At 32.9% G+C, this 12,284-nt stretch overlaps 1 protein-coding gene across 4 annotated transcripts in view; it reads right to left on the bottom strand.

The window, feature by feature from the left end:
* Positions 1–4,651: 4,651 nt before the first annotated feature.
* LOC143080347 (hemicentin-1-like) overlaps positions 4,652–12,284 on the bottom strand; it is a 50,872-nt gene continuing 43,239 nt past the window's right edge. For all 4 annotated transcript variants that reach the window (XM_076256156.1, XM_076256157.1, XM_076256155.1 and 1 more), the window contains 12 exons: positions 11,897–12,202; positions 11,255–11,566; positions 10,593–10,892; positions 9,661–9,915; positions 9,033–9,359; positions 8,508–8,759; positions 7,935–8,204; positions 7,161–7,286; positions 6,754–6,853; positions 6,314–6,364; positions 5,869–5,904; positions 4,652–5,481 (listed from right to left, as the gene is read on the bottom strand). In XM_076256156.1, the coding sequence (XP_076112271.1) occupies positions 5,229–5,481; positions 5,869–5,904; positions 6,314–6,364; positions 6,754–6,853; positions 7,161–7,286; positions 7,935–8,204; positions 8,508–8,759; positions 9,033–9,359; positions 9,661–9,915; positions 10,593–10,892; positions 11,255–11,566; positions 11,897–12,202 (2,588 nt within the window). In that variant the 3' untranslated portion in view covers positions 4,652–5,228. The remainder of the gene's footprint in view (positions 5,482–5,868; positions 5,905–6,313; positions 6,365–6,753; positions 6,854–7,160; positions 7,287–7,934; positions 8,205–8,507; positions 8,760–9,032; positions 9,360–9,660; positions 9,916–10,592; positions 10,893–11,254; positions 11,567–11,896; positions 12,203–12,284) is intronic.

Raw genomic sequence — 12,284 nt, forward strand, 5'->3', positions numbered from 1 at the left:
TGAATTGAGCTGAATTACCTACATATATTTGATCAATAAATCGAGGATTTTTTTCGGTTCAGACACGATTCAGTTTCTCTTAAGGGCCCTTTCTTGATACGTAGCTTCCTATAAATCTGTCTTTTTAACTACAAAGATTTGGTTCTATTACATGCAAAGCGTTCTCGGGACACTTGGTAAACAGAATACAAGTGCAATATATAACATATAACATATAATGCCTAAACGTTGACTTATATAATTTTTATTACACATAAATTTGCATACACAACTATCTTTTCTGATTGTATCTCTCTATGTCTCGATTAAGATACTTTGCACCTATAAATCCACCCGATTGACTTTCAAAATATATTGTTCCCAAGCGTTCTATGCCACCATGTCAGTAGTTAACCAGTACGTTGATTTTATCTTTACCGTTTTGATTTTATTTCTAGATTATATAGTTAATAGATATGACGATTAAGAACCCAAATACAATAAAAATAAACTTGTGACCAAAAGATGTTGTAAATAGTGTGTTTTGTGAACCTGTAATTGAGATAAACACAAACAAGATGCTGCAAGAAATCTATAGCTCTTACCAGGTTTCTTTTTTACCTTTTACTAATGCTTCCTTATGAAGTTATATGAAAAATAGACCACACAAAGGTTGCCTGGTTTCCAACTTCATTAAGACCCAACACAATGATATGAAAACTTTGATCACACCCTATTACAGATACAGTTAATAGTATAAATCTAAATGTTTTGTTCACGATTGCAATCATTCGTAGATTTGCAATGGCAATCGGAACAGCAGGAAACATTTTTTGTTCACAGCAATTGTTCTTCATGAGAATCGGGAACACTGGAATCATATCGTATATGTACTACTGGTATTCGGTAATGGATAAAAGTTGTGTTCACAGCAATTGTTCTTCATGAGAATCGGGAACACTGGAATCATATCGTATATGTACTACTGGTATTCGGTAATGGATAAAAGTTGTGTTCACAGCAATTGTTCTTCATGACAAACAGGAACACTGATCATATTATATACTTCCTACTGGTATTCGGTAATGGATATACAATGTAGGTTGTATTCACATCAATTGTTCTTCATGACAATCAGAAACACATGTCCTTTTGTATATTTCCTACCGGTATTCGGTAATGGATATATTATATGTTCACATCAATTGTTCTTCATGACAATCAGGAACGCATATCCTATTGTATACTAGTATGTTCTACTGGTATTCGGTAATGGATATATGATGTGTTTAAATCAATTGTTCTTCATGACAATCAGGAACGCAAGTCCTACCGGTATTCGGTAATGGATATAGGATGTGTTCACATCAGGAACGCATGTCCTATTGTATTATTTTTGTCCATCTGATGGGTTAAGCCTTTTTCAACTGATTTTTATAGTTCGTTCTTATGTTGTACTGTTATACCACTGTCCCAGGTTAGGGGGAGGGTTGGGATCCCGCTAACATGTTTAACCCCGCCACATTATTTATGTATGTGACTGTCCCAAGTCAGGCGCCTGTAATTCAGTGGTAGTCGTTTGTTTATGTGTTACATATTTGTTTTTCGTTCATTTTTTTTACATAAATAAGGCCGTTAGTTTTCTCGTTTGAATTGTTTTATATTGTCTTATCGGGGCCTTTTATAGCTTTTTCATGACAATCAGGAACACATATACTACGGGATATGTCGTGCTGGTGGTCGATTATGGATTTGGAGTGTGTTCACAGGCCAACGTTCTTTGTGACAATCAGGAACCCATATCCTATTAAATATGTCGTTATGTTAGTCGGTAATAGGTATAAGGTGTGTTCACAGCCAACATTGTTCGTGACAATCAGGAACACATATCCTATTACATATTGTACTGGTAGTCGATAATGGATATAGGGTGTGTTCACAGCAGTGGCGGATCCAGGGGAGGGTTCCGGGGGATTGAACCTCCCTTTTTTAGGCGATCAATTTATTTGAATAGGGACATATGGTTGGAACCCCTCTCTTTTATTATGGGTTGGGAACCCCCATTGTTTAAAATGACTGGATTCGCCTTTAGGGTCAGCCATGGTTCTTCGTGACAATCAGGAACATATATTCTATGGAATATGTCGTTATGTTAGTCGGTAATGGATATAGGGTGTGTTCACAGACATCGTTATTCGTGTCAATCAGGAACACTTTTACTATGGAATATGTCGTTATGGTAGTCGGTAATGGATATAGGGTGTGTCCACAGTCATCATTTGTCGTGACAATCAGAAACACATGTCCTATGGAATATGTCGTTATGTTAGTCGGTAATAGTTATAAGGTATATTTACAGCTATAGTTCCTCATGACAATCAGGAACACATATCCTATTGAGTATGCCATTATGGTAGTCGGTAATAGATATAGGGTGCGTTCACAGCCATCGTTCTCCATGAAAAACGACCAATTAATATAGATCAACAGTATACAAAACAAAACATATCAGACTAAAGACTGTACGAGCTATACGAACTCCATAAAAAATAACTTTGAGATCCTATGTGCACCGAAAAGGGCAGGCAGATCCTGCTCTACATGTGGCACCAGTCATGAATGTCATCATTAACATATCTCGTTAATCCTATAATAAAATGAATTTCTATACATGAACAATGTTGAATACTGGATAAATAGTTCCTGCTCTACATGTGGCACTCGTTGTGTTACTCATCATACACATTTAATCAGTACTGGATAAACAGTTCCTGTTCCATCGAATGGTGCCATCAATTTAGTTTTTTTTCAAATGAAAACTTTTATGATAAAGTCTTTTTTAGTAATATCAACTTAGAATAAGGAAACGATACGATTGTAGCTGCGAAAGTATGATACATATACATGGTGATCTGGTTGGGACAAAATAACTCATAATGGTTGAGACAATATCAGGATCCAAAGGCACGACTTCAATCAAAGAAATCTCGTCTTAGAAAACCCTCTTTGAGGTCAAATTAATTTCACATTATGAATCGTCTTCCATTGTTTTAAAAACATTCTGTGCAACCAAGCCATTGACGGCCAACATCGCATTTGTTTTGTCGTATGAAATTACAAATAAGTGTTGTATTAGCTTTTTGGGGAAATTAATGAAAATTACACAGAAAACAGATGTCGGGATGTATAAGTACCAGGCCACATTCACTTGTATTTTTATCCATCTGATGAGTTAAGCCTTTTTCAACTGATTTTTAGAGTTTGTTCTTATGTTGTACTGTTATACCACTGTCCCAGGTTAGGGGGAGGGTTGGGATCCCGCTAACATGTTAAACCCCGCCACATTATTTATGTATGTGCCTGTCCCAAGTCAGGAGCCTGTAATTCAGTGGTTGTCCTTTGTTTATGTGTTACATATTTGTTTTTCGTTCCTTTTTTTACATAAATAAGGCCGTTAGTTTTACATTGTCTTATCAGGGCCTTTTATAGCGGACTATGCGGTATGGGCTTTGCTCATTGTTGAAGGCTGTACGGTGACCTATAGTTGCTAATGTCTGTCATTTTGGTCTTTTGTGGATAGTTGTCTCATTGGCAATCTTACCACATCTTCTTTTTTATAAGATCACCAGCCAAGTAGTGAACACTCTTGTGTACACGAAGAGATGTTATCAATGGATCATTTTGCTCCTATGATTGAATAAACAAATTAAGCAGTTTTCTAGTCACCAAGAAAAGATGGCATTATCCAAATTAGGCACAACTTTCTGGAAATGTTTGTTTTGAATGATTTTCAACATTTCAGTTGAGTTTGTATTATAACTGCTTTGATTGGTTGATGGTTGATGGTGTTTGGATCCATTTTCAGCATCATTTATTTTTTCTTGGCAGTCATTATCTATTGACAGAAGCTGGATCGCTCAGAGAAAACAACATATCATCAGTCAATTAAGAATCTAGTCTAGTCCATCTGAAAGTTTTACCTTTTTGATCACTCAGCCACCATCAAACTATTTTGAACCAAATGCAACTGATGAGTATTTTGTGGACCAAACATGTGACTTTCATACTAAATTTAATTAATTTTGCACATGCTGATCAAAGAGCAGGTATTAACAATGTAAGGAATTACAATTGGTATGAAATATTCATTTGAGCCTGTGAAACCATCAAATGTGACAATAATGTAACCATAATTTAACCATCAGATGTAAAATGAAATAGGTGGAAAATACCAAGGGGACATCCAAAACTCGCAAGTTGAAAAGAAACTGACAAAGCCATCACAAAACAACAATAAGTCCACATAATACTATGTAGAAAACTAAACACTGTCCTCAAGAAATTCTTAATACAGCCATTAGTTTTCTCATTTGAATTGTTTTTGTCAGGACCTTTTAAAGCCGACTCAACAAGTTTTTTTTTTCTCTTTGTTGAAGGCCCTAGGGTTGCAAACAAATGTTAACATCCATTTTTTTTAAAAACTTTAGTTGATAGTTATCTCAATGGTTGTCATACCACATCCTATTTTTGTACTGAACGCTAAAGCTGGATTTTTTGTTCTTTACTAGTAATGGGGATGGGAAAATATAATTGTACAGGGAAAAGTGGCCTGCTGGGTATAATGTTGGTAAAAAAATAGCTTGAATAGATGGTAGAAAATAAGCAAAAACAATTTGTTAGGTGATATACGTTTTATTTTCTGTTGTAAAATTATGATTTTATATAAATTTGTGTGCGAATAGAAAAATATAACAATCTACAATTGCATATAATAACAATTTTGATTTTCATGTAAACTTTTGATGAAAAAAATAATATTGAAAAAGTTTATAACAAAATATATCTATACAAAATGGATTTCAAAATAACAAGTGTCATAAATTAACAAATGTATATCTCTCCTATTATAAACGGATCAGGAGCACAACCAGTTAATATTATGCACATTCACATTTGACCAAAAAAAACTAACAATAAATTTACAATTTACATGGTGATTAAGTACTAAATGATCTACACAATGTTAATTTGACTCTGAACTTTCGCATACTATTCCTTTCAATTACAACAGTGTAAATCTGATTCATCATTAGTACCTATTTAAATGAGATTCTAGCACTATATTACACTTGTCCTTTGCTCGAAATGAAAACTCTTCCAAAGATACCTTGGTAAATTCATTACAACTTTGAACCTAAATTACATTATACATAATGAAAAAATTTGTTAAGGTCCTAGATATAACTTATTTACTCGGCTTCAAAGTACATTTCAGGTCCAGTGATGATTTCATCTCCTTTACGAGAACCCCGGACTGATCCGACAACTCTTTCTTCCAGATAGATTTCATTATCAGCAGCAAGGTCTTGTCCATACATCCTGTTTTTCTTACTCTTCTTCTTCTTCTTTTGTTTACGGTACTCTTCATCATCATAAGTAGCTTCTACGACTGGCAAGTAATAAGGGCGTTGTTGAGTGCTCATGTACCTGTAACTGTCATCACTGTAAAAAAAAAAGACAAGTGTTACTTATCTAGCTCTCAGATTAACCTATGAATTAAGCAAAAAATGACAACTTTATCAATTTCCCTGGATACAGGTGAACCACACATTAAAATAGTCAATGAAATACACATTTGTATATGTGGATATGCAGAATACACATTTGTATATGTGGATATGCAGAATTTGGCAAAACCACAAAATCAAATATCAATGAAAATGCAAGTTTTTTCTAAATCCAAGTAAATAAATAAATGATTCTACAGTATTCAATTTCTACTCCGATCTTCAAGAAAATTCAGTAGAGATACGGTAAAATTTCAGTTTAATCAATCTAATTAAGACTTAATGATACAACAACAAAATAGTTATTTAAAATATTACTTACACATAACCTATCCTTGGTACTTCTCTTACAGATTCCCTAAAAATATAAATATAAGTTTATATAACACTGTTTATTAGAAAGTATTTTAACAATTGATTGACCAAATTACAATCTAAAAAATAACAGTTCTATCTCCAATAAATTAAATGCCTTCATGGCATGGATAAATTATTTAAAACAAGAACATGTCCATAGTACATGGATGCCCCAATCGCACCACCATTTTCTATGTTCAGTGGACCATGAAATTGGGGTCAAAACTTTGGCATTAAAATTAGAAAGGTCATATCATAGGGTACATGTGTACCAAGTTTCAAGTTGATTGGACTTCAATTTAATCAAAACTACCTTGACCAAAAACTTTACCCTGAAGCAGGACAGACTACAGACCAGAAAACGTAATGCCCATAAATGGGGCATAAAGTTAAAAGGACTGATAACTTACATATAACTGATTCTTGGTTGAACTTCTCTAACTGATACAACAGATGGCTCTCTGTAAAATAAGGATATGCGAATAAAATAAAACATTTTAATTATATACGAATATTTTATAAATAAATATAACAAAGACACCAATCAAATATAATTTAATCAAATATGAAAATTATCAAAATAAATATATGAAACCCATATGGCAAATATATCATCTTTATTGAATTAGATTATTATACAAATATGAAACATTAAATATATGAACTTAATCATTTATATCTAAACACAACACATCAAAATACTTTTCTCTTCTCATAAAATAAATGCCTATCAGAATTTCACCAATTCATACTTTAATATATTGCATCTGAATAGCTGAACCCCAATATATAATACAAAACCTTGACATTATATGTCTCCAAAAATATCAAATTCAAAATACATTCTTACTTCACAACTGGAATAGTTTCTGTTCTATAAGGCATTTCTGTTCTAATAACTTCACGTTCAATGTAACGTTCTTTCTTTTCCCGTTTGCGACCGCAACATCCTAAATAAGAAAAATATATTTCAAATTTGTTAAAATATCTTTAACTAAAAAAATGGTCAGTTCAAAATAAACTGACAAATGTACGTTTCTAGATTTGTATACCTTCAGTTTTGCACATCAATATGATTAGAAATAGCTTGCTGAACTTCTATTCTTAAGTATCATGTAAATTCAAAAAAGACACAAATGAATAAAAGAAAGAAAACAATTTTCCTCAAAAAATAAAAAGTAAATAAATTTAAACAATATTTCAAATACATTTGTCAATATTTAGCAAAATAAATAATAGTCTAGTTGTCACGGTTACCTTGTACAACACAACAGACGATGATGATAACAATAAGTAGGATACCAAACAGAACAGCCAGACAGATGGCAGCAATCTCTCCTCCTGTCAAACCAGCAGATACGGTTGTCTCAACTATCTTTGGAGCTATAAAACAATTATATTTCATTTAATATTTTGAATTATCTCCCATTATAGATCAAAATAATTGCAATTATCTCCCTTGTCACAATTGAATAATTATCTCCCTTGTCACAATTGAAGAATACCTTTATAAATGAAATTTGAAACACTTATACTAAAAATATTTTTTATTTTATTCAGTCAAATATATCTGGAGCTATAATACATTTGCATGTCATTTACTATTTTCATTTGTCTCCCATAACTTATCCAAATGAATGCATTCCACTCCTTTGAAGCTATTGGGCAATAATGTTAGAAATTGATTTTTTTTTATTTCATATTAATACTTTTGTTTTTAAAAGAAAACCATCCCATTTCATATGTAACTTTACAGAACTTAACCAAATTTTCGTAAACAAATATTATTTATCATTTTGTGAAATCTCCATGTTTTTTTTTATTTTTGTGTGGAAACAAACTTACCGTACATCTTTTGATGTTTTATTAGTGAATTGAATGTGATCATGTTTTTGTATATAGATTTATTGTGTACATGTTTTGTATGTGGATTTAATGTGTACATGTTTATGTATTTAGATTTAATGTGTACATGTTTTTGTGTGTGGATTAAATGTGCACATTTTTATGTATTTGGACCAAACAACAAACCTGGGGTAAGACCAGCAGCGAGTTCAACTGTAAAATCAATCTCGGCAGACTGTCCAACTTCATTGAAGGCAATGCAGGTGTATTTGCCAACGTCAGCTGTGCTGTCCATGTCTACTAAGTAATTTTTTTCATTGAAGTCCAAGTCAAATCCATTGTATTTCCATTCCCAATGAGTAGAGGATGGATTAGCTAATGTATTACATCTCAAAGTTACAGCATTATTTAAAGCAGGATTGAAACTGGCTTGATCTACTGCACTAATTGGAGCATCTGAAAAACAAACATATTTAATTTTCATTTATTTTTTTATTTTACATCCTTGTTATGAACCCTTACAATTTAGAGCATCTATGTAGTATAATAATGAACTATTGGAAAACATAAGAACATTGTAAAATGTTTAGATATAAGTAATGAAAATTCAGAAATTATTGCAAGAATAATGATTTTTGAAGAAAAAAAATTCTTACAAATAAGAAAACAAAAGTGTCTGAAGTAAACCTCTCATGCAGCTTATAGCTCTTATACTGTTACCATAACCTATTCATTACCTACACATGATTAAGAACTTACATTTAACATCAACATCAACAGTGGCCTGTCTGCTTCCCACAACATTGGTAGCTTTACATGTGTGTAATCCATCGTTGTTATTATAAGCGGCGTTGCTGATGGTAAGAACAGGGCCTTCGTGTATCTTGATATCTTTGTAGTACCATTCATACAAAGGTGATGGGTCGCCATCGGCTTCACAGGTCAAGGTGTATCCATTGCCTTCTTCAACGGTCACTTGGGATGGTCTTATTCTGATGAATGATGGTGCGGCTGAAAGGAGATTGAAATGTCAAAATTTAAAATGTAAAATATTTGGTCCTTCAAGCCCTTCATCTACACATCATGACAAATAGGTTTACAAAAGAATAAAAATAATAAATGATTCCTAACAAGACTTCATGACCTTCCAAATATTTTTAAAAATATGTTACAGGATTTGATCTTACTTTTTTTAGCCATGTGGTGTTGTTTATCTTTCAGATTGAACAATATACAGGTATTTTAGTTGTGTTTTCTAAAAAAAGTAACCAAATACAAACTCACCATTTGTGTCAATATTCAAAGTGACATAATTAGATTCTCCTAGTCCAATGATGTTTGAAGCTGAACATCTGTAAGATCCTGCATCAGATCTGTCCAAATTGTAAATTGTCAAACTTGGGCTGTTCAAGTTAGCACCCTGATACTTGTTACCGTCAATTTCAACGAGTTTGGTGTTTCCAGAGTTTGTACCCGCTACTGGATTGTATTTGGTCCAGAACACACTGGTAGCTGCAGGGTTGGACATATAAGAACATGGGATATTGATGGATTGTCTACCCTGTCCATCAAATGAAGATGTAGTTTGGGAAATTACAACAACTGGTGCATCTGTAAAATAATATATGATACTTGTACAGTTGAAATATTTAAAAGCATATATAACTTTTATAGGAAATTCAGTTGGACTTAACAGTAGGCACATCACAATTCTACCATGTTTATAAAATATCAGATTCAATATATAACCCCAAAAAAAAAAAAACATAATCAGAACAATTCAAAAACTCATCTGGAATGTTTCCAAGATGTAAAGGTACAATTATTCACATTGAAAAATTTCTACAAAAACGACCATAACTTTTGGGCAAAATCAAACAACTTAACTGGATTACATCCAAAAAGTACTTACATTGGACATCAACAATAGTTGTAGCTTCCATAGATCCATAGTTGTTAGAGGCTCTACATGTGTAGGTTCCTAAGGCTGTCCTTGGAGCATTGTTTATCTCTAAAATATTCCCTGTCTTAATAATTGTGATGGATCCTTCTTTGGTCCATGTGTAAATAATGGACGGACTACCCTGGGCCAAGCATGTGGCAGTGATAGTTTGTCCCTCCTCAATCACAATCTTTGTTGGGTTGATGGTAATTCCTGATGGTGGGTCTGTAAGAGAAATTGTGACTCGAGTTTGTTTTAACAGCATTTAAAATTATAATGGTTAATAATATGAAATGATTTTTTTTCACAATGTAATATAAATGAGGTATAAGGCATGGATTACAAAAGCAGAAACAGGTAATCTGTATTTAAAGCCTATTTGAGGTTAAAAAAAGATCTAAAATCTTGAACTTAAGAGAAGATTAAAGAGGGTCCAGTCCTCATTTCATTTACTTCACCAACTTAGAAATGATTTTCAAATGTTCCAGCAATTCCTTTACATAAAATTATGGTATGATTGCCCATGAGACAACTTACTCAATCCCAGTTCAAATGATGAAGAAGTTAGCAACTATAGATCACTGTACAGACTTCAACAATGAGCAAACCCACACATCATAGCAAGCTCACAAAATCAAAAAATATACAACTATTCAAAAGAGAATCATTCTTAATTTCTCATAGAAAATAAACAGATTGGCAGCCAATAATTGAGCCATTACTATTAGGTATGCATTCGTAGAGGCAGTGCTGAGTTTACTCTAAAACAAGTCTTTACTATATAAATCAATCTTGCTATACATTTTTGAAAAATTTGAACTCTTTATATAAATTGAGTCTACTGCATTTACTACATATAAGTATATCATTAAATCAGGTAGTATCTTCTTAAATTAATTTACCTCCGATAATGTCAAGATAGACCTGGTTACTAGATCCTGTTCCTACATCATTACGTGCCTGACAGATGTAATTTCCTTCATCGTCCTGTTCTACGGGATTAATGGTCAATGAGGGATTGGTAGTGGTACCACCGCTGAGTCGGTTGTTATTGACAATATCTATTGGTGTAGGTTGGTTGTTGATATATTTAGCCCATGTGACATCAATAGCAGCTGGGTTTGAAACAATGGTACATGTAATGATGACAGAGCTGCCAACACGTGCAGATTGTACAGTAGTTGCTGTGACGGTAGGTACATCTGAAATAAAATGTTTCATGCAATCATTCTAACATTGATAAATTGATGCAATGCTAAACAGCCACATTTTTTTGTTTTAATTCTGATGTAGGAAATTCTGTAAAAGACATGTTGCAGGTAATTTAATAGAGTTTTGAAATTTTCTCTCAGTTGTAGACGAATTTTTCATAATAATAATAATTGTGCTGTTATTTGCTGGACATTTTCAGTAAAGTATGACATTTCCATGTTGTTATAACATATAAGAATGATCTGTTTTTGAATTCAATTTACTTCAATTTATATTAAAACTAAAACATGTTGCAATTGCCTTTTTATAATTTTTAATCAATAATTTAAAGAGAAAAAAGGGAAATACTTACTTCCTACAATATTGAGGAAAGCTTGTGAACTTTGACCTGTTCCAACAAGATTTGTAGCATGACAAATGTAAGTGCCTTGGTCGCTGTTGTCAGAATTGTAGATGATCAGAGATGGTGAAACTACACTGCCTCCTCCGTATTTTGTTGAAAGGCTGCCACCAATTGTAATGGTTTCTTCCGAGTTACCAGAAGTCTGACGGGTCCAGTAGACAGTGGTATGAGTTGGGTTAGAGATTACAGAGCAATCAATGGTAACAGTGTTTCCAATGTTGACGGTGTATGTTGTCTGACTGATTCTAACGGTAGGTGGACCTATTAATAAAAAGAGTTTGCATATAATTAAAACTGGTTGTTTAGTTTCCTTTAAACAATAATTCTAACTGCATAAAGCAATTACTTCAAAAGTAAATTCATAGATAATTTATATTGAATTAATAATGGAAATTTTAGCAAATGCCTAGAAAAAGAATTGCAATAAAAGTGCTGTTTTATCATATTTAGTTTGTTTTATCATATTCAGTTTTATAGTCTTGCTTTGAATTTTTTCTCTCAAATATTCACAGCTTTCTACAACAATTGGTGTAAAAACCCTTATTTTAGGAATCTAATTCATAAAGACACATGAACACATTATAAACTTACTGCCAAGAACATTGAGAGGTCCTTGGTTACTCCTTCCAGTTCCAACAGAGTTGGCTGCGAAACAAACATAATTAGCGATGTCTCCACTTCCGATATTCCTAATGGTAAGATCTGGATTGGCAACGGTAGATCCTGAATATTTAGCTGTATTAGACACATCAATGGTGGTAGGTGTCTCTCCAGTCACAATTTTCTGCCAATAAACGGAAGTGTAGGTAGGGTTGGAAGAAATAATACATCCAAGTGTTGCATCATCACCGTAGCTTGCGGAGAATGAGGTCTGTGAGAGGGTTACACTAGGGACACCTAAAATAAATTTTTTATTCAAATTGAAATTTTCTCAAACTGAACATGAATACAACATACCTTCAATAATACTCATGTCAAA

This window comes from Mytilus galloprovincialis, chromosome 6 (assembly GCF_965363235.1).
Source record: "Mytilus galloprovincialis chromosome 6, xbMytGall1.hap1.1, whole genome shotgun sequence".
In the NCBI taxonomy this organism is placed as follows: domain Eukaryota; kingdom Metazoa; phylum Mollusca; class Bivalvia; order Mytilida; family Mytilidae; genus Mytilus; species Mytilus galloprovincialis.